Here is a 23,043-nt window from a genome sequence, read left to right as displayed (position 1 = left end):
TCTCACATAGCTCTACACAGCTGTATCTCTTCACACCGATGCTGCTGCTCCCTCTCTGCCAAACACTGGATAATTATAAATCACATTTTCAGGGTCCTACCCATTCTCAAAACACACGATAAGCCACTTAGTTTCTCCTAGGCTAGTATTGGCACATTGACCCATGCACATAGCTCTAAGTTGGTGAGGGGTCCAAGACATGAAACAACCGGCTGAACCTTGAGCTGTCAGGGACCTGTATGCACCAGCAGCAGAAAGGGAACTACTGCAAGGACTGAGTCTTCGTGTAAACAGCCTGGCCTTGACTCAGCAATGAACAACATCTGGGAATTAGTCTTTGTGTACCTTCTGTAGGGGCAGCTTAGTCTGTTTTGGACTAGTTCTAAGGTCTTTGCAAAATATGTAAAAGGCTGTTTTTGAGACTGAGAATACCGTTACTTTCCTATGTCAGTAAGGAAAAATATTCTGGTAATATTTATGTTCATCAGAATTAAACTGCTTAAACAGAAATCCACAGCTAAGTAAAGATAGTCTATTAAAATATGTATGTATATGTATTTATAGGGCACATTCTTTTATGTATTTGACACATCAAAAGAGTCTTCTAAAAAATCTCAGAGTATTCTCAGGAACACAGTTTTATTTGTTGTCCTCTGCCACCAGAAGAGCTGTGTCCAGGGACTTGGACAGGGCTTTGACGTCAACAGACCTCACTGATTCTCATAATCGGGACAATGCTGCATCTCCCCAGAGTCCCGCTGAGGCCTGTTCACCCAGAGGACGGCACTGAGCATGCTCAGGAGCAGGGGCACCTCCAGAAAGACCAGGACCTGGAAGTAGATGCTGCTCAGCAGGGGCCTGTGGGGACAAGGTCACAATAAGCTCATTTCCCAGAAGGTGGTGATGGTGCCCTGCACTGTGTGCCGGTCTCTTTACCCAGGTATGTGTCCAAGGTGCTCTTTTCAAGGACAAGGACAAGGAACCCTGCCTGATGACCAGTGTGACTGATAGCCCAAGAAGTAGCCTGGAACTGTGGGTCTGGCTCAATCTGTCCATGGACCTCCACTCCTAAGGCCTCTATGCAGGCAGGTGCTGCCTCCTCCACCCAGACCCCAACTCTCTTCTAAACTGAGTTCCCCTATTTCCTCCTGGTGGCTCTTCTTTGTTATCCTGTTATTTTGCTATTTATTGGTTTTTTTGGGGGGACATCGTTTCTCTATTACGTAGCCCAGGCTGTCCTGGAACTCACTATGTAGACCAGGATGGCCTTCAACTCATAGAGATCCACATTTCTCTACCTTACAAGTACTGAGGTTAAATGTTTGTCCCACCACAAACCAGTGGCTGTATTTATTTTCATTAGTTAGTTCATTAATTTGCTGCTGTGTGTGTTCATGTGTGTGTATGCAGGTGCACATGTGTGTACATGAACGTGGAGGCTAGAGGAATCCCTTGGGTGTCATTCCTCAGGAATCATCACCTTGTTACGTTTGTGTTGGGACCAGCCTCACTACGCAGTTCTGGCTAGAATGGAATTTCCTGTGTAGTCCAGGCTGATTTTCATCTCAGACTGGCCTGCCTTTGCCTCCCAAGTGCTGGAATAAAGGCATGAGTCACCACACCTGATCCATCTATCTTGTTATCTGAAAGGATCTCACGTTGGCCTGGAACTTGCCAAGTAGTCAAGGCTGACTGGCCAGTGAGTCTCATGGATCCTCCTGTCTCCACCTCCACAGGGAAAGTATTTCAAGTGTATGCCACCATGCCTGACATGTGGGTTCTGAGGCTCGAACTCAGATCCTTTACCAGCAGAGCCATCTCCCCAGACTCTGGGTGTGTTTGTGTAGTAACCTCTTGACAGGAAACTAACTCCATCTCAGCAGGTCTGGGTCTGGGTGACATTGCTGTGTCCCAATCTGTAGATGAGCAGCTGTTGTTCACAAGACACTCCCCTGGTCAGTGTGGGGTTGGAAGATGCAGGAGATGCCCAAGGAGGGAGATCCAAACCCTTCTACCTCCACCTCCCAGCATTACCCCCACCCCCAATCCAGAGCCCTCAGGGTTCCTCACCGGGGTTGTAGGCTGGGACCAGGAGTTGTATCCTCTGTGGTCATGCTGGACTGAGTGTGCACTGGTGAGGATGTGGGGGACCCCAGGATATTTGCTATGATCTTGGGTAAAGAGACTGTGACTGGAGCTAAGGATAGAAACACAGACTGTCCCAGTGACCTCCACTCCATCACCTCCCCACTGAAACCTCTGCAGCTCTGCTGCACACAGGTCCCTAGGGACAGGTTGGACAGCTGTGTGACAGCCTACAAGCCTCATGGCCCCACCAAGTCCTGGTCAGGGCTTCCCTTCCCAGCCTTTCCCATGGTGCATTGGGGCTGGTTGGCACTTTCAAACTTGAGGCCAGTCTTCCTATAGAAGAGAGTTTAAGTGTCATTGACAAGACACTTGGAGCCAGGTCCCTTCTGGCCTCAGTCACACCTTTTGCCTCCTTGTCTTCCATCCTTCTGGGGACAGACACAGAGTGGTAGGACTCTGTCTGCCTGGCCCAGTCATTTCCATACTGCCACCTAGACAGGCCACTGGGCAGTTTTTTCTAAGGAATGGACAGATGGAATGTTTTAGAAAGATAGATGCTTGAAGGACCCTGTGGAGAGTGGCCTCCACTGAGGGGAACTAGAGACACCTGTAGCTTGAGTTTTACTGCCTGGCCCACTGTCAGGACAAATCTCTCTCACCTGCCAGTCCTACAGCTGCTCAGACCCAACCAAGTAAACACAGAGACTTATATTGCTTACAAAATGTATGGCCATAGCAGGCTTCTTGCTAACTGTTCTTACAGCTTAAATTAATCCATTTCTATAAATCTATACCTTGCCACGTGGCTCGTGGCTTACTGGCATCTTCACATGCTGTTTGTCATCGTGGCGACTGGCAGTGTCTCTCTGACTCAGCCTTCCACTTCCCAGCTTTATTCTCCTCCTTGTTCCGCCTATAATTCCTGCCTAGCCACTGACCAATCAGTGATTTATTGACCAATCAGCAACACACTTGACATACAGACCATCCCACAGCAGACACCAGTGGGATTTGGTTCCACACTCCTCACTATGAACCCACAGAGGATTTTGAAGGGAAGATTTTATGAGGGGAAACAAAATTGAGAACCAGAACAGGAAGCTGCTTATGGTGATGGGAGCCTGTAATCCCAGTGCCAGAGAGGCAGAGTCAGGAAGATCAGTCATTCAAGATGAACCCCAACTACATAGTGAGTTTGTGGTCAACCTGGGCTACACAAGACCCTCTCTCAGAAAAGAAAAAACTGGGAATAACAGAGCAGTTCATCTCCTTCAGCCCCTGCCACCACCCTGCTCTTAAAGAGATGCACTAGTTAGGGTTCTGTAAACAAGGGAGGCTCCATTAGGGGAGAATGACTGCAGACATGGAGAACATTGGGACCAAAGGAGCTGAGAGACTGTCTTCCATCCAGCTTCACCCTCTGCCTGGGAAGGGGAACATTTGGGGGATTCCCTGAGATTTTTCCTGCAGTAAATGGTTCCTGGGAAAGGGGGATGCAGGGGAACTTGGAGTAGTTGAATGGATTCTTCAGGGATCAAGAACCCCGATATACAATCTACCCTCCTTTTTGTATCTCTAGTTCCTATCAGAAGACCCACAAACACTGTGATGAGGCTGCTCCCTCAGGACCTCTATGGAAGGGAAGTGTCCACTCAGTCCCAGACCAGAGCAGGCTTTGAGAGAGGGGAGCAGATGCGCTGGTTACTGTTCCCATACGGAGATTGGTTAGGAACAAATTATCAATTGGAGAGAGGACTTGTCTCCTATCAGTACAGGAAATCACAAAGTGCCAGTGGTTCAGGACTTTTCTCTAGAAATGTTCAGGCCTTACACTGTCGCATGAACACACAGAGAATCTCTAACAGGTGCTGATGAGACAGTTCCATGGTAAAGGCTCTGCTTGCCAAGCCTGGTGACCTGAGTTCGAGCCCCAGGACCACATGTGTAAAGAGAACTAAGTGCCAGAAGTTCTCCTCTGGCTGACACACACCACGGCAAGTCCCCAAAGTAAGTCGTAAGTAAGTAAGTAAGTAAGTAAATACATAAATGTAATTAAAAGAGAGTTTCTAAGAACTCAGGTTCCCCATTGTGCCTGTGTGTACACATACACACATGTATTGGTGTACATACCCTATCACATATACCACACATGCTCTCACAAGGCACACGTGGACTCACACTCCCTGTGGCCTGAGTCACTGATTCACCAAGCTCACCATGCTCTTGTATCTGCCTTCCTTCCTTCATGAGGGAATGACTGACCTGGACTCAGGGTGCCCTGACATGAAGGGTGCTTACCTGGGACCACGGACACCACAACCTTGAGGGAATCATCATCAATCCCCAAGAAGGGATAGATCCCTAAGGAATCATCAATAAGTGGCATGTCCACCCCACACTTGTAGGTGCCTGCATCCTCCAGGGTGAGGTTCTCCAAGGTCACTGTGAAGGTGAGGTTGGCTGGATGGTCCCTGATGGACACTCGGCCTTTCCCAGCTTCTTTTGAGGCTCTGGTCTTGACAAGACCTTTGCATGGTAGCATAGTCACTCTGCACCAGTATTTGTCATTAGTCTTGTGTTCCTCCTCGTACTGACACCGCACACTCAGGGACTCCCCCACAGTGCCTGTCACCTTGCTGGGGCCACGCAGAGGGACACAGTCTGGAAAACACCAGCCCCAATTCTGCACCCTCACAGCTGGATGGGGTCAGGCCCCCCTTGGTCATCTCCTAGAGAGCTGTCTGGTCTGGAGCAAGCATGGAGAAAGGAGACAGGCTTTGTCAGACCCAGAAGTCAGGACTGAGGTGAGCACCTGTGTTGTCCGGAAGAGGGGGCAGGGACAAGGCTTGTCCCTTGAGAAAGGAAGGACCCTGGAGGAAACAACACTCTGTGTGTGTGTGTGTGTGTGTGTGTGTGTGTGTGTGTGTGTGTGTGTGAGAGAGAGAGAGAGAGAGAGAGAGAGAGAGAGAGAGAGAGAGATTCATTTTACCTATGTACATATATGAGTGTATGTCTCTGTGAGAATCAGTGCTTGTGTGTGTCTTTGGTATGCACACACACATGTATGCACATGTGTGTACACAATAGAGATTGTGTGGTGTTATGGTAATGTCTGTCACAGCTAACCCTCTCAGGAGGTCCTGACTGTCTCAGTGTGGTAGTCATGACTGTACTGTGCACTGAATCCTGACAGCACCTGTGAGGTGATGCTGGCCACTCCTACCCACCCCCACTCCTTGTCTTCTCTCTGGCCCCATCTTATCCTGCTGGCTGCTCTCTCCCACCTCTCATCCCCCCTGTCCTGCCCTCTTGCTTACACCAGGAGTTCCCCTTTCAATTTGTAACCCTTCACCCCTGTCCCCTTGCTCACCTGCAACCTGCAAGAGGAGCAGAGCTGAAGGCAGCCACACTCCCATCACTCTTGGGGTCATTTCTTCAGCTCTGATGTCTCCTGCCCACACCAAGTCCAAGAGGAGGAGGAGCAGTGTCCTTCTAGACAGTTCAGTGTTCACATGCCGACTTCTCCTTTCTGTCCTCTGCTTCCTGGTCCTCTGGGAGGCTCCAGATGAACTGGTACAGGAAGTGCTCTGAAGATGCTCCAGGACTCAGGGGCACAGGTTCCTATCACTCCCAGTGAGGGACACATCCCCAACCATGGATTGAGGATGTCACCTGTCCCCTAGCCTTCAGCTAAGGGCTTCACTACCTTGCCACTCATGGTCAGCCCTGGAGAGCATTTCCTTTTTTGCTGATGCTATCCATCCTCTGTGATAAGTCACTTCCTGAGCTGACTTGAGATCTGTCCATCTTATCTTGCTCCATCTCCGTGAGGAGAGGAACCATCTCCTTCACTTTTGTGAATCCCACCCCATATGTGCCTGTGTTGCTCCAGTGAAACCCTCTTGAGTTCATTGTGAATGGGAGGTTCATGGGACTATTCTGATGGATGCTTGTCCAGTCTCCTCTTTGTATCTTGGATCTTGTTAATCCTCCTGGGTGGTAAATGTGGATGGTAAACACATTGTCGTGTCCTGTATTCCTCTTCTCAGAAATTCCCCCCATGGGGACTTGTACAGTGCTGGGCCAGAGCAGGATGAAGGATCCTGGGAAACATGAGTATGGGTTCTGGCTTCTCACGTGGGCCAGGCTTGAGGCTCCCTGGGATCCGGTCCTAAAGTGACCTCTATTTTAGAGGAGGCTGAGGAGGGACACTGTCTTTGTCAGACCCTGGACTTGAGACTGAGGGGCTAGGAAGTAAGGGGACAGGGAGAGAAGGTATCCATGGAAACAGGGGGACTAAGTTCTGTATATGTGATTGTGTTTACTTTTTGCACATGTGTATTTGGGTGGGGTGTGTGTCTTTGTCCGTGTGTGTGTGTGTGTGTGTGTGTGTGTGTGTGTGTGTGTGTGTGAGAGAGAGAGAGAGAGAGAGAGAGAGAGAGAGAGAGAGAAACAGACAGACAGACACTGACACAGAGAGAGACAGAATATACAACCAAGATATCATTCATATTATATTGCTATAGGAAAATATCCCTACAGACTTGCTCATTGGTCCAGTCTAATGGAGGCCATTGCTCAATAGAGGTTCTTTCATCCAGGAGTCTCTAGTTTGTATCAAGTTGAAAAAAAACTTACTAAACACTATCACCTGTCTGTCTGTCTGTCATTATATTTCTCTTCTTTTTCTTCTTTCCTTCTTTTATCAAAGGCCTTGTATTAGTTATTTTTCTTACTATTGTGACCAAATATTTTCTTGATTGCTAATTGATATGGAAGGGCTCAGCCACCATATGTGATGCCACCCCTGGGCAGGTGGTCCTGGGTTCTACAAGAAAGCAGGCTGAGTAAGCCATGTAGAGCAGGCCAGTAAGCAGCGTTCCCGTGGCCTCTTTTTCAGTTCCTGCCTCCAGGTTCCTGCCGAGTTCCCATACGCGTCCTTCAGAATGCAGGACCGTGAAATTGAAGCCAGATAGAGCCTGCCCTCCCACCAAGTCGGTTTCGGTCAGTGTTTTATCACAACAACAGCAACAAACTAGAACAGATTGATGGATAGATGGATAGATCAGGCAAACAGATGGATCAGCTTATCCTTGACTGACACAGAGGTTGGCTTTTTCCTATTTGTGATTGACACTGTTACCTCATGATCCAATTTCTGCCTCTATCTTGGTGACCTTCTCTCATCATCTTTTTTTTTTTTTTTTTTTTTTTTGAGACAAGATTTCTCTATATAGTCCTGACTGTCTTGGGACTCACTCTGTAGACCAGGTAGGACTCGAACTCACAGAGATCTGTCTCCCTTACCCACCGAGTGCTGGGATTAAGGGCATGCATTTCTACCCCCTGGTTCATTTAGTGGTTTTAAAGCAGATTATTTGGCTGCCATTCTACAGCACTCCCCCATGGGTCCCAGATGAAAAGCCATGTCCCCAGAGAGGACTTGCACGACCACCCTGCATCTCTTCACCTGGTTTGGTTCCTCCACTGAGCTTATTACAACTTGCAAGTCTTTTATGTGCTTGGGACAGAATGTAAGCTCCATGAGGGCCGCCATTCTACCTTTTTGTTTATACCAGGGCTTGGCACTTAGTAGGCTCTTAATAAATATTTCTTGAATAATAACAAAGGAATTACCTTGAGAGACTTCACATAATTCTCAGTGGGGCTAGGGGAGAATCGTTAATTTGTTCATTATGCCCCTTTCATTATTAATTGGTGTGGCCAGTTTGGATACATGATGGACAGTGTCTGTCCTTGTCAGAAACCATGCCAGGGGCTGGAGGGATGGCTCAGTGGCTAAGTTGTTGTTCTTCCAGAGGACCTGGGTTCAACACTCAGCACCTACATAGAGGCTTACAACCATCCTTAACTCTAGTTCCAGGAAAGCTGACGCCCTCCTCTTGCCTCTGTGTGGCACTAGACATGCATACGGTGCACAGACATGTGTGCAATCAAAAGACCCATACATGTAAAATGAATGAATAAATAAAAATTAAAAAAAGAATGGATGCTGCTCTTGCAGAGGACCTGAGTTCAGTTCCCAGCATCCCTGCCCCCAGGTGGCTTACCACCACCTGAGCTCCAGCTAGGGAATCTGCACCCTTTTCTGGATTCCCTGGACACCTGCACTCACATGCACATACCCACATACAGACACACATTATTTAAAATGATAATAATAATAAATAAAAAACTCATGGCAGGAACTGGAGAGATGGCTCAGCGGTTAAGGGCACCTGCCACTGTTCCACCAGCCAGGGTTGATTCCAGCGTTTATAGAGCAGCTCACAACCATCTGTAACTCTAGTTCCAAGGGATCCTCTGGCTTCTTCTGGCCTCTGTGGGCACCAGGATCACATGTAGTACACAGAAAAATATGCAGGCTGAATACCCATGCACATAAAATAAAAATTTTAATTACAAAAAGAAACTCATACCAGGGTACCTGGCAGTATGGTGACTGCGATCTCAGGACTCCAGTGATGCTCTGGCCTTGAGGTGGCTCCAGAACATGCCTTCCTTCCCTTCCCCTACACTTGGCACCAACTATTCCTTGTCACGTTTCTGAACCCTGAGCCACTGTATCTTAAGGCTTGAAATTGGGAAGAAGTTGAAGAATTTAACAAAAGGCAGAGGGAGGAATTTAAAAAAAAAAAAGGATAACTGAGTGAAATTACTGTTGAGTAAGCAAATGCCAGCACCCCTAGTTCTGTCCCTGGAACCCAAGGAAAGGCTGAGGAGAGGACCAATTGTATAAAAGTGTTCTCTGACCTCTAAATTTGTGCTATGGCAATCCACACACACTGTAGGTGTGTGTGCATACCATTACACACACACACATACATACTCATTCACACACACACACACACACACACACACACACACACACTTAATTATTTTTTAAGGACAAAACTCCAAGGAAAATCAGATAGGATGTGGATGATCTTTTCTGAGGTCTGGAGATACAGCTGTTTGTAGATGAAGGAGGCCGTGAGACGGGAGGCAGGACACTGTGGCTGCCACCAGATCTTCTCCTTTTCAGCCCCCCCCCCCCCCGGTTCATTGTTCTGTGGCCTTGGAGACCTGGAACCCAGGGCTTATGGGAGTCAGAGAAAGTCTGTTCTAGACTCCAGGTAGAAGAAACATGCTGGGGAAAATGACCAGGACCTGTCTCACAAGATCTCTCCCCATAACAGACCTCAGCTACAGTTTTCTGTGTAACATGGGAAGTTGCTTCTAGTTTTCCCTGATATGGGAGGCAAAGGAGATGGATTAGTGGGCTGTGTGGTTTCTTCATGATCTGTTTGTGCCAGACCAGGGGTGTTTGAGGGAGACAGGAGTGTGTCTGCCTCACATTTCTGCTCAGGAACATCTGTCCCAGAAGACTTGAGGAAAGATCTATCTTCATATCATGAGCAAATGACAGAGAGGTCTGGCGTTTCACCACCAGGGCAGATTTTCTAGGCCTCCAGCCACAGACAATCACAGCATGAGAGGAGGAAGAAATACAATGCCCACGGGTCCTCTAGAACAGCAAAACGCGTCATGGTGAAAGTTTGCCAACAAGGCAGCAAGTTGAGCAATAAGAAAAGGAGAAGCAGTGCGGGCAAAGAATCTGCATAAATAGGAAGGGCGGGGACGGACCCACGAGGGCTGTTTGCAGAAGGGGGCATAAGTATCACACGCATAAAACACGCTGTGATGACAAAATCTACTGTGGAAAGAAGGTGGGGACACTCTGATGGGAAACTCTTCCCTCTTTAAATTTTTATTTCATTATTTTAAAATTCTTTTACAGCTTCACAAATATATACAATAAATATTAGTCATTTTCACTGCTATTACCCTTCCTCAACTTCCTTCCTATTCCCACTTCTTTCCTTGTTTTCTTTTTACTTTTTTTAAACTTTCTTTTTTTTTTTTTTTGAGACAGGATTTCTCCGTGTAGTCATGAAACTCACTCTGTAGACCAGGCTGGCCTTAAACTTAGAGATCTGTTGGGATTAAAGGCATGAGCCACTATCTTCGTGTAATGAGCACTTCTTTTGATTACATACCATCTCTGTGTGTGTGTGTGTGTGTGTGTGTGTGTGTTCCACTGGGTTTAATTAGGATCGAGTGTGGGTGGGGATTATTTACTGGACATGGGCAGCTGACCAGCACCTACACCACTGAAGCAATGAAAAGCCTCCTCTCAACTAAGGCAGACTCGATAGAGGTCCAAACATGTCATCCAGGAGGAGATGCTCACATGGGGTCTCTTCCCACACAAAGTGGGGAGCACGTCCGTGTTAGGTGTGAGTTTGGGCTGTGGGTGTCAGAGCCCAGCCTGATAAGAAGACTGCGTGTTGTGGGGTGCATAACTCAGCATGGCTGAGGCTGGAGAGCTGGGAATAGCTAGTTTCAGGCTGAGCCTTTGCCTTTGAACCTTTCAGTTTCCTCTGGAATTTAACCAGGTCTTTCTCATTTTGAAGCTTGTATTTGCATGGTGTGTAGTGCTTAGACATTGAACAGATGCTTCTGAAGGAACAGGAGGACAGCTGAATGACCTGGTGTGGAGACCGGCCCTAGAGGGGTCCACGGGGTGATATGAGCTCGTGACTCCTGAGGGGACAGCAGCCTTCACCCAGTTCACTCCCCATTTGGTCTCACTGGGCAGAGAGTCTAGACTTCAGGGACCAAGCCTGAGCTACCCCGTGGAAACAGGTGCACAGAGACTCAGCCAACTGCTCCATCTGAGTTTGGAACGCACAACACTGGGTTGTGTTGACAAAAGAGAATGCAGTATGTTCTCTGTGTAAGCTACAGACATCCATACAACTGTGGCAATCTTTTATGCCACTTGGTGAAGCCACATTTCCCAGATATTTGATCAAACACCTGGCTGGTGGCCCACAGACTTGTAATGACATGTGTCCTCCAAGGAACTGGGGCCCTAAAAAGAAACATGACTTTTTTTGTATTTTCTACTCCACTGGAGGCCATCAGAGGAAGAAAGGCCTCAGAAGGCACTGTAGTATGTTCTGAGAGGGAGAACCTGAGTGGGTTCCAGAACCTCAGCTGTCCCTGCTATAGCAGGGGGGCATAGTCTGTGGGCTGAGCCCACAGAACCCAGAGTCATGGTACTGCTGACCACAGTCATTTCCTCATAGAAATATTCTTTTCTAGGCTGGAGAGACGGTTCAGTTGGTAAAGAGCTTGCCTTCCTTGTAAGTACAAAGACATGAGTTTAATCACTACAACCTATGTTTTTGTTTTGTTTTGTTTTGTTTTGTGTGTGTGTGTTTGTGTGTGTGTGTGTGTGTGTGTGTGTGTGTGTGTGTGTGTGTGTGTGTGTGTGTATGTGTGTGTGTGTGTGTGTATGTGTGTTAAAGCTAGGGCAGTTGTGTGTGCTCATATTGGCAAGATAGGAACTGAGGCAGGTAGGTCCCTGGAGTTCCCCACCGGCTAGCCTGGCCTACATGGCAAAGGTCCAGGGCAATGAGAAACCCTGTCTCAGACATTAGTGGAATGACACCCGATTTTGTCCTCTACATACACATATGCACCCACAATGTAAACACACACACACACACACACACACACACACACACACACACACACACACACACACTAAAGATAGATAGATAGATAGATAGATAGATAGATAGATAGATAGATAGATAGATAGACAGAGATTATTTTCTATCTACATGGAGGTATTTCTCTCTGTACCAGGCATCAGAACTGTGGACTTTCACCAGGCCAACTTCACCTCCCCCAGAGCACCTCTGAGGCCTGTTCACCCAGAGGACAGCAATAAGCATGCTCAGGAGCAGGGGCACCTCCAGAAAGACCAGGAGCTGGAAGTAGACGCTGCTCAGCAGGGACCTGCAGGAAATGAAGGAGACAGAAAGTAAGCTGTCACCTAGCATAGAGGTCTCAGCCTTCCTCGTGTCCATGTCCTAGCCTTCAGTGGCCAGATAAGGACAAACCTGGATGCAAGCAGGATGGCCTCCCTGCAAGCGCATGGCTGGTCATGCTGCCTGCAGGCTAAGCTCCTGCCCAGGGAGTTTTGTCTGATTTTCCTCAGTTCCCCTTTGACCACTATCTGTTCTGTTTGACCGGTCTCCCAGAAGTCCTCCTCATCTAGTCTGCATTCCAGTCAGGCTGACGGCTTCCCTGATCCCTGAACGTCTAACCTTGGCTTCTGCTACATTCTTCACCCAGATGTCCCTGCCCAACCTCATCACTGCCTGTGTGGGAGCTGACATACATCTTAGGAGGCTTGGGCACACTACATCGAGAAATGGTAGGTGCTGCTTCTGCTCGGTCACATTGAATTTGACACTGAGACTGTAGTTCTTTGTGTTCCTTTATTATACCCTGTGGTGAGGTCCTGAACAGTATTGATCCCCTATCCCCACCTCTCTGTCATCCTCATCCCCTGCCCAGGACTCCATCTCCCTCCTTGACCTTCCTTTGTTTCTCCTTTGACCCAACACAAGGCCATCCTCAGCTCATGGAAAGGATCTACAACTTCAGATACTCTGTGAGTCACAGGTTAACATGAATGTGTTCCTGGATGTTGGAAGAGCTGCCATTTGGCAGACCATTCATCAGATGTCCTGACTCGTTTCCCAGGACTGAGCTCTGTCCATGCTCCACACTCTTGGACTCTATACATTTCGGGAGCCTCCTGTCCTCTCTCTCTCCATGACTAACACTCCATCCACTGCAAAACAAATTAACAAAAACACTCCCAAAGCACTACGAGAGAAAGAAAATTTAAAAAGTAATCCTCAAAGTAGCCTACAATATGGTTACACTGTGGAATATTCCTTTACACTGCATGAATATGTCACTGTGATTGGTTTAATAAAAAAGTTAAACAGCCATTAGGTAGGCAAGATTTTGAGGGCAGAGAGAATGCTGGGAAAAAGGGTGGAGTTTGGGAGTCACAAGCTAGATGGGAAAGAAACATGAAAAGTACATTGATGAGGTAAGCAAGCCTCAGGGCAGCACATAGATTAATAGAAATGGGTTAATTTCAGTTATAAGAGCTAGCTAAAAGCAAGCCTATCAGCTGAGGATTTATAATTAATACTAATTCTCTGTGTGGTTATTTGGGAGTGGCTGGTGGGACAAGGTGGTCTGTCAAAAAACTCTGCCTGCAAATGGTGCCCAAGGTGGGGCAAGGTCACTCTTATCCACATAAAACCTAAAAAAAAAGCTTAAGAAAGCCTTCCAAACACACAAAAACAGTGCCAAACTCAGTTTTCTAGTCCCTCAGTCCTCACCCAAGCTACAGTACAAAGAGGTTTCTCTCAGCCACTGCCTGCCGACTTGAGGCCCCAGAGTGAGTGAACTAAACTGCAAGAGTTTAAGTTTTAATCATACAGATAGAAAAGATCACTGACACACAGTAAAGGCAGATCCAGACAGAAAAAAAACTCTAAACTGATTACAGTGTGTTTAAAAATATACATAGTGTGGGAGGCCAGCTTCCACTTTTTCTCAGGGTACTCTAGAGGAGAGAGAGATTAAGAAATATTAGATAGAAGGAGAGTGTGGAGAAGAGACAGACAGAAACACAGGATAGCTTTGGGAGGGCCTGGATCAATATCCACCTACTCCTTCTGTCTCTTCAAAAGGACTTTTTATAGGAATGCCAAGGGATGGTGTAAAAGATCTCCCCCTAGTACAGCCAAGTGCAGACCCTTCCAACCACCTGGTAACCATGCACGGTCAAGCCATCCCTTAATGCAGCCCTGCTGGGTAAAGCAAGCTCAGATCTCACTAGGAAACTTCTGTGGGCTCCCATAGCATAGGCTTGGGAGAGAAAATAGAAAGACTACTAGACATTCATAAAAAAAAGTTTAAAGACAATAAAGTCCTTAAAAAAGAAATAAAGTAAAAAAAAAACATGTAAAGATAAAAAGTACACAGGAATCTGGATCCTATGTGTTACTGTGTTGTCCTTAATTTTCTGATTGCTGATGAAGGAGCAATAGCTGCTAAGAGACATTGAATTATGAAAACTGCTAGATCAAACCAACCTATATATTTCAAAAAGATCTTGACTTCAAAATGGAAGTCAAAAGGTATGTTGCTTTGGGAGAGAGGTTACACTTTCATTTCCACAGGAAATGAGAGGCTGTGGACTAATTCCAGGTTGATATGGCTCAGGTTTGATCAGGAAAGACCCCCTAAAAATCCTGGCTACAGACATAAAGAAATAAACCTTAAAAAAACTACAAAACATGTAAGGTGTATTTTTCCTGGTAAAACATAAAACAAAAAAAAAATCATCTTTGACTAACTTGGGTACAACACACAGTCTATACTTGTATTGGTACAGATATGTATGTTACCTTTAAAAGATTATGTATTTTCAGAACTAGGAGACCAGACACCAATAAAAAAAAAAAAAAACTATGGCTCAAATGATCCAACATCTCAGAGTGCCTCTGTTGTAGTTTCCTGAGAGTTCTGGATCCAGAACAGCTTCAAGACTGCTGGCTTAGACAGTCTAACCTAACAGAATACTCCAGTCAGGACTTGACTATAATCCTGAATTTTCTTGCATAATGCCAGTGCCCCCAGACAATAGGAAGCAGTCTAGAAAATACAACTGCCCACATTTCCAAAAGATGGGTTTTGGATGTTTGTTATCATTTAAGGGGGGTTGGTTACAAGTTGTTATTGGTCATAGTAAGGAAAAAAGCTAAACAAAAGAGTTAAATTCAAAGATCTCCTTCGAAAGGAAAAAAGGGGGATATGATATAAGAATGATAGGAAAAACAGGTAGATTACTGAATCTACTTTAATCCAGAAAACAACTATTACTCTCAAAATATTTTATGGTATGGATTTTGGTGTATTGATACAAATTTAAAGTTATATTTGCTATACTATATGTGTGTTTCTACTCTTGTTTGGGGTATTGTGTTTATGCAACTCATTTAAAAATATAATATAATTTAAAAAATACAGGTTAATCGTCATCTATAATACTCAAATTTATAGTCATGTTAGGTATGTTTTCAGGGTTAGACAAACAGATTTAGGTAGATGGTGGTCTTTAAACACTTCAAAGATCTACAGAATATGGCATTTAAGGTGGTTAATAACCTAAGGCTTTTCATGACACTGAGTCACGTCTGCTTCTGACAGCACCCCTTTACTTCAAAAGAAGATGATGGGCATTGAAGAACTTCCTTATAAAGTTTGCTTTCTTTATGACAGAATCTAGCCCTTTGGGCAAAGAAACTGCCCTTATCTCAATTGCTGATGGTATGCTGTCCAAACTGGACCAGAAGGATGCAAAAAAGTGACTGCCAAATTTTGCCAAGACAAGGTAGGACAATCCTTCAAAATTCCCTGCTTCTCAGAAAGGTTTGTGAGATATACTAGGCCTGTAGGCCAAAGGTGGATGCCCCAACATTACAGAAGAACTTTGGGTGACTGTCCAGGCAGCCAGATGTTGCTGTCATTAAGTAACATTATATTCTTCTAGGGTCTTTGATGGAATTAAAGACTAAATAATTAAACTTAAAGTTTTCCTTAGTTATGATAAAAAGTAAATTAGGTATAAAACTTTGAACTCACAAAGATAAGATAAATAATGGAGAGTTTTCTCCAAACATGCCAAATACAAATGGACTGGACATTATAAATGTAATTCTTACCTACAATTGTTCTTATTGTCTGTAGTTTTATCATGTTAGAGTTAAAACCTTTCTTTTTTATTTACACAAAAAGGTAGAAATGTGGAATATTCCTTTACACTGTGTGAATATATGTCACTGTGACTGGTTTAATAAAAAAGCTAGGCAGGATTTTCAGGGCAGAGAGAATGCTGGAAAGAAGAAGGGTGGCATCTGGGGGTCACCAGCCAGATGTGAAAGGAGGAACATGGAAAGTGCATAGATAAGGTAAATGAGCCTTGGGGCAGCACATAGATTAGTAGAAATGGGTTAATTTAAGTTATGAGAGCTGGCTAAAAACAAGCCTCAGCTGTCAGCTGAACATTATAATTAATAATAAATCACTGTGTGGTTATTTCGGAGTGGGTGGCAGGACAGAGCTGATCAGTGATCCCTAGGAAAAACTCTGCCTACAGAACACTTTGAGACATGTTTGTCTAGCTTAAGATTTAGTGGGCATAAAGAACATGATAGAAGGGGTAGGGACTAGATAGGACCTGAGGGACAATTCTCAGGGAGGGCTAGCAAGGTGGCCTCTGCCTTCAAGGTAGGGGGACGAGGAGGCTTGTGGTTTAGCTGTGTCCTTGACTGTGATGGAATTATGCCAAGGTAGCTATACAGTGCTGGGAATTCCTCTGGACACCTTCAAGAGTGAGAAGCATCACATCAAGAGTGAGGGCTAGCACAGCACAGCCCTCAGTTTCCCATGCCCTCCTCTGTACTTGGTAGACCCCCACATTGGCTCTTGGCAGAGTTGCTTTGGAACAATGAAATTTATTTATGGGCTGCAGTCAGAAGCTGATGGGACAAGAATCTCTTCTAACTCAGAGGAGACCCAACCATGGCCCACTCGCCTGCCCTCTGGGGGACACATAGGGAAGACACCAAAGACCAGGCTCAGTCTCTTCTGCCACTCAGAAGATACTGCCTTCCTGTAGCTGATGCTTAGAAGGGAAGTCTTGGTATACTAAAAGGTAAAAGGGTTGGGGAGCCCACCTCAAACTTTAACATGAGAATACAGCAGCCCCAGTGTCCCTCTAAGATAGTTACTGAGTTTAGCAAATAAAATTACAAGATGGCCAGGCCAATTTGGTATTCAGATAAGTGACTTTTTCAAAATTATAAATATAGCCATGTAATGCTGAGGATATACTTAGGTTAGAAATGAACTGTTTTCAAGAATCGTAGGAGTCCTGGGCATCTTGTGTTTTATCTGGAAGTCCTCCCAGGGGAGAGGTCACAGAGTCAGCCCATTAGAAAGAGCTGCCAGGATCCAGCTCTGCTTACCAGGTGAGGGTGCTGGTATGGGCCTCTCCATAGTTGCCAAAGTTCTCCATGGTTGGTGGTGTGGATGTCAGAACTGGGGCCATGGTGGTTGATGGTGTGGATGTCAGAACTGGGGCCATGGTGGTTGATGGTGTGGATGTCAGAACTGGAGACATGGTGGTTGATGATGTGGATGTCAGAACTGGAGCCATGGTGGTTGATGGTGTGGATGTCAGAACTGGAGCCATGGTGGTTAATGGTGTGGATGTCAGAACTGGAGCCATGGTTATCATTGTTATAGTTGAAGTTTCTGGGGCTAAAGACACAAACAGAACATGGTTCACTCCTGTGGACAGTCCAGCTCTGGGTATGGCCTAACCTTTTCCCAGTAGAAATTAAGGAATTTGCTCTCCAGTCACCATCCAAACCTTCACATTTATTCTTTTCTAAAGAAAGATGATGTGGGAGCAAAGCAGCCCCCCCTTTTTTTTTTAAATTTATTTTAATTTATTTTGCAATACAATTCAGTTCTGCAGCCCCCCTTTAAAACCCGCTTCCTCCATGGCTCACTCATTACTGCCTGGTGTGCGATACGCAGAAAAACTTCAGTTTTGCAATTTCTCTCTATTTTAAAAAAATTCTTGATATGTCTATGAGTATTTGCTTGCACATATCTATGGGCACCATGTGTATGTGGGGCTTGGGGAGGCCAGGAGAGATTAGATCCCCTGGAACTGGAGTTGAAGATGGTTGTATGCTGCTGTGTGGACTGGGATTCAAACCCAGTCCTCAGGAAAAGCAGTCAGTATTAATCACTGAGATTAATCACTCTTAATCACTGAGCCATCTCTCCAGACTCAGTTTTGTCTATTGACTTTATTGTAGTTTCAACAGACACAAATCTGATCCTTATTACTCTATCTTGCCCAGAAATAGAGCTTCTGTGGCTTCCTTTATTTTATATTAAAAGGATAGGGTGGGGCGGTCAGGATGGAAGTTTAGTTCAGTGGTAGAGTACTTGGCTAGCACACCTGAGGTTTTGAGTTCAGTTCCCAGATCTGTACAAGTGAGAATATGCAAGACTCACATGTGGGGGCGGGAAGACAAAGCCTCCCCACCTCACCTTTATCTCAGTAGAAAACAGCAGAGTCCAATGTGGTTTCCTTTTCCAGTAAGACTTTTACAGTAATGAGTTCAGGGTCCCTGATTCCTCACCCCAGCCAAGATCTTCTGGAATTTTTCTTACCTGGGTGAATATTCACATTAACTTTAAAATGGGGATCACGTCCAGTTCTCTCAATCGCGCACCAGTAAATACCAGCATCGCTTATCCTCAGGTCCTCCATTGTCACTGTGACGATGAAGTCTGTCTGGTCGTCCCTGATGGACACACAGTCCTTCTTCACCAACTGCTCTGATGCATCGGTTTGAATGAAGATCTCACATGAACTCCAATCAGCTCCTCGGCACCAGTACTTATTGTAATCCTTCCAGGATGAGTCATAAGGACACCGCACAGTCAAGGAGCCCTGCTCCTGACCTCTCACCATGTTTGGACCTGTGATTGGATCCTGAGCAGTGGAGAAGCCTGGAAAATACAAACCCATGGACCCCTGATCTCTCACTCTAAGATCAGGACCCACTGCCCTGTGCCAAAAAGAGTTCACCACTGAGTAACAATCAGTGCAGAGCTACCCCTTTCTCAAGACAGCTAATCATCATTCTTTGGTTAAAGACTCAAAAAATGGCTGAAGGGCCCAGTTATAGGTCTCAGAAGGTAAATGGTGACACTGCGCAATCATGACTTCCCATCATCTACCCCTCTTCATACTACAATGGCCAATAAAAGTACATTTCAAAGAATCCCTTTGCAACCATCTTTGCGTTACTCTGGAGCAGAGGGCGTGTCAGAAGACCTTGTCCACACAACATGATCCTGCCTTCATTTCTGTACCCATGACCCTCAGGAATCCGTCTGAAGAAGCCACAGCCTATGGCCATGCAGAGGCCACTTCAGGCAGTAGTAGTCTCTAGGGGTTCTTTCGGGAACCACCCTGGATGAATGACTTGGAAGCTGACCAAAATGACGCCATCAATCTGTTCTCCTGTGGTACAGAGTCCACAGCACACTGATCCTGTGCTGTCCTTCAGATCCTTGTAAATCTGACCCAAAGCTCCCAGTGAGGGCTGAGGGTGCAGCTCAGTAAGAGCTTGCATAGCAGGGACAAAACCAAACAATAACAAATATCTGCCTAGAAACGATAAACAAGAGCTTCAGGGTTTTAGATTCAACAACAATAACAAAGTATGTTCCTAATGGCTCAGGTAAGAAAACATAAATCACTAAATGTAATTATTTCAAACTAAGAGGACTCAGCCAACAGAGTGGAGAGACTGCTTGCAGTGTGGAAGAGCATCTTTTCAGACTATGCATCTGACATGAGGTCAATTTCCAGACTATATGAGCAAGAATTCAACTCAAAGAGTCCACCAGCAATCATAATCCAATAGAAAATGATCTACTGAGGCGCTGTGGTGAAGGGTTAGTGCTGTGGTGAAGGTTTAGTCACAAGACACCTGCTGTATTAGCCTAAGCAAGAAGAACCTGAGTGTATGTTCCCAGCAACCATGTAAATGTCAGGAGTGTCATTGGAGCCCAGCACAGATGTGGACAGTAGAGACAGGGGATCCTGGAAGCCTTGGCCAACCAAGTCAGTTTCAGTTTCAGAGAAGAACCCTATCTCAAAAAATAAAGGTGGGAGTAGGGCGTGGTGGTGCATGCTTTAATGCCAACACTCAGGAGGCAGAGACAGGCAGATCTCTGTGAGTTCAAGGCCAGCCTGGTTTACGTAAAGAGTTTCAGGCCATCTGGAGCTACATAGTGAGACCATGTGCCAAAAATAAAATAAAATAAAGTGTGCATGCACACTTGTTCACACCCACACCCACGAGAGCAGATGAACTGAGCACACAGTTCTCAAAGGAGATACAAATAGCCAATAAATATATGGAGAAATGCTCTATTTCACTAATTGTCAGGGAGATTGATGCAAATCAGAATCACAGAGAGCCATCATCATCCCCCAGTCAGAATGGATATTACCAAAAAGACAAAATATAACAACTGTAGATGTGCATGTGGGACAGTGGAAGTCTCACACGCTGTGGGTTGGAATGTAAATTAGACATTGTGGGAAACAGTAGGGAAGTTCCTCAAAAAAGCAAAGAACTGCCACATAATTCTTCAGCCACACTTCGGGAAAAGGCCTGTGTCAGATACTTCTTGTCAACCTGACTCCATCTTGGGGCATGCAGAAAGAAAGACATCAATTGAGAAGATGCCTCCATCAGGTGGGCCTATAGGCAAGTCTGGGGGACATTTTCTTGATGTGGAGAGGGCTAGTCCACTGTGGGTGGTGTCACCCCTGGTTAGTGAAAGAGAGCAGGCTGAACAAGCCTTGGGGAGCAAGCCAGTAAGCAGCACTCCTCCAGGATCTCTGCCTCAGTTCCTGCCTCCAGATTCCTGCCCATCTTGAGCTGCAGCTCTGGATTCTCTCCATGATGGACTGTGATCCGGACATGTAAGTAAACAAGCCTTCTCCTCTCCCAGCTGTTCTTGGCCATGGTCTGTATCACAGTGATAGAAAGCAAGCCCAGAGTCCAGAGAATTAGTGAGTTACTGCAGTGATCCTTCCCCTGTGTTTTCTGTAGCAGATTCACAACAGCCATGGCACAGGATCAGCCTTGATGTGGATGCATGGATAATAAAGTGTGATACATAAATGCAGTGGAACAGCATTGTAAAAGGATTGAATTCCGTCATTTGCAGCCAGGGATGGGATTGGAGGAAGTGAAATAAACCAGACACAGAAAGACACTACCACACATTTCTATTTATAAGTGGAAGCTAAAAAGTTATTCTCTGGGTCTAGGGGACGGGGAGATGGACAGATTGGTAAAGTGTTTGCTGCTGAAGCAGGAGGACTTGAGTTCAGAATCCCAGAACACATGGGAAAAGCCAGGTGAGGTGGGGTGAGTCTGTAGCCCTCAGAGCTGGGGAGTCAGAACCAGGAGGATCCCTGGGGATCACTGGACACATAGACTGATCGGGTGAATCAGTGAGTTCTGTGTTCAATTTGAGACCCTGTCTCAACAAACAAGGTACCCAATGTTAAACTCTGGCTTCCACATATGTGTGTGCACCCACACATATGTACTTGAGCACACACATACACACACTAAACATTTACACATGCATACACCCCACAGACAGATTTTTTTTTCATAAAGAACAAAAGGTTACTTCAAAGAAGTAGTGAACAGAATAGTGGTTATCAGCCTGGGAAGGGTGCCAGGGAAAGGTTGACAGAGAGAGAGCTTAGGATGTTGGGTGTCGTTTGGTGAGAGTGACAACGTCTAGTTGTACAACACAGCTGAGAAATATGGTTGACAATTCAATATTTCAAATTACTTCATAGAGAAGATTTCAAATGCTTCTAGTACAAAGAAATGACAGACTCCTGTGGTGGATGGTGAGCTACCCGGATCTGAACGTCACATCCTATATACACACATGCAAATATGACATTAAATCTATCAGTTTCTTTTTTCTTTTTGAGACAGGTCTCCCTGTGTAGACCAGACTGGCCTTGAACTCACAGAGGTCCACCTACCTCTGTCTTCTCAGTGCTGGCATTAGAGCATGCACTACTACACTCCTATAAATGTTTAATTACTGTGTCAATTAAAAATCCGAATGGAACTGGAAATGGAGGTGTATGCTAGAAATCCCAACACTCGGAAGGTGGAGGCCAGAGAATCACAAGTTCTGGGTCATCCTAGGCTGCATAAGATCTTATCTCAAAGTGACAAAAATAAAACTATAAATGTATTTTTAAAAGAATTAGTTTGTCCATGGACTCAACCACTTTTGTCGAGCATTGGGATTGAGAAACACACTCTGCAAGGTTCTTTAAAATTTTGGTTTTGTTTTTGTTTTCCTGCAGCACCCATAGGATCCACCAGATGCCAATGACTTGCCTTTTATTTAGGGAGTAAGCATCTGGTGAATGAATTAGCCCTTCCTGTTTTCCCTAACCCAGGGCAGACTCTGTGTCCTGTGCCACCACTGACTCTGTGATGTCTTAAAGCCCCAGCTACTTACCTGGGAGGAAGAGGAGCAGAGCAGGGAACAGCCACATGGTCCTGTCTCCTCTCCTGGCTGTGGTGGTGACAGATGCCAACACCCTGCAAGAACTCGAAGCTCAGCCTGAATTTCCTCTAGGTATCTCTCGTTTACTTCCTTGACAACTTCTCACTTTCGCATGTTTCGAGAAAGAGAATGTCAGTCTTTGAGACCAAGTCATCGTATGTGTGATGCAGCTGGATAAAGAGGGAACTTCCTCTGCTGCATAGATTCAAGGCTGTATCTGAACTTAAAAGATGGGTGGGACTCTTAAAGGGAGAGGCAGATAGACAGGACAGTAGAGACAGATGTAAACTACAGAACACAGCAAACCCCTCTGCTCACCCAGTACACATGTGAGTGCAGGGAATCATGGGAGAGGAGAGCAACCAAAGGCAGGTTGTCTGCAGTAACAAGAGAGCACAAGGCAGCCCAGGCTAACCCAGGGTGGTGAGGGGCACTGCTAAAGGCTCAGCCTGGGGCAGCACTGCTATGAACTCAGAGCAGCGATTTCTCTGGTCAGGGACACCTGTCACAATGGCTACTGGGGCCACAGGTGTTCACTCAGAGAAAGGGAGAGTTTGGGTTTGAGGCAAGGTCTCATGTCACTCAATCTGCCTTGATCCTCCTTCCTCCAGCACCAAAGTGCTAGGATTCCAGGCATTCACCACCATGTTCAGTGTTATGAGGGGCTGAAGACTGCACCCAAGGTTTCACGAATGCCAGCAAGCACTCTACCCACTGAGCTGAATCCACAACCCCTTATTTTGTTTTTATAAGACAGAGTTTTGCTGTGTACCCCAAGTTGTCTTC

General features: G+C 45.8%; 1 protein-coding gene across 1 annotated transcript; it reads right to left on the bottom strand.

Moving 5' to 3' along the window:
- Positions 1 to 689: 689 nt before the first annotated feature.
- Positions 690 to 22,419, bottom strand: LOC128121498 (uncharacterized). The gene is made up of 8 exons (XM_052756223.1): positions 22,210 to 22,419; positions 18,292 to 18,633; positions 17,067 to 17,361; positions 11,784 to 11,961; positions 5,459 to 5,465; positions 4,387 to 4,785; positions 2,071 to 2,197; positions 690 to 858 (listed from the first exon to the last, which is right to left on the bottom strand). Exons 1-8 carry the CDS (start codon positions 22,244 to 22,246, stop codon positions 711 to 713), a joined length of 1,533 nt encoding a protein of 510 aa, XP_052612183.1. The 5' UTR covers positions 22,247 to 22,419; the 3' UTR covers positions 690 to 710.
- Between the last annotated feature and the right edge of the window lie 624 nt (positions 22,420 to 23,043).

Source organism: Peromyscus californicus, unplaced genomic scaffold (genome assembly GCF_007827085.1).
Source record: "Peromyscus californicus insignis strain IS unplaced genomic scaffold, ASM782708v3 Scaffold_3__1_contigs__length_106647218, whole genome shotgun sequence".
In the NCBI taxonomy this organism is placed as follows: Eukaryota; Metazoa; Chordata; class Mammalia; order Rodentia; family Cricetidae; genus Peromyscus; species Peromyscus californicus.
This window is presented reverse-complemented; position numbering and strand designations above follow the sequence as displayed.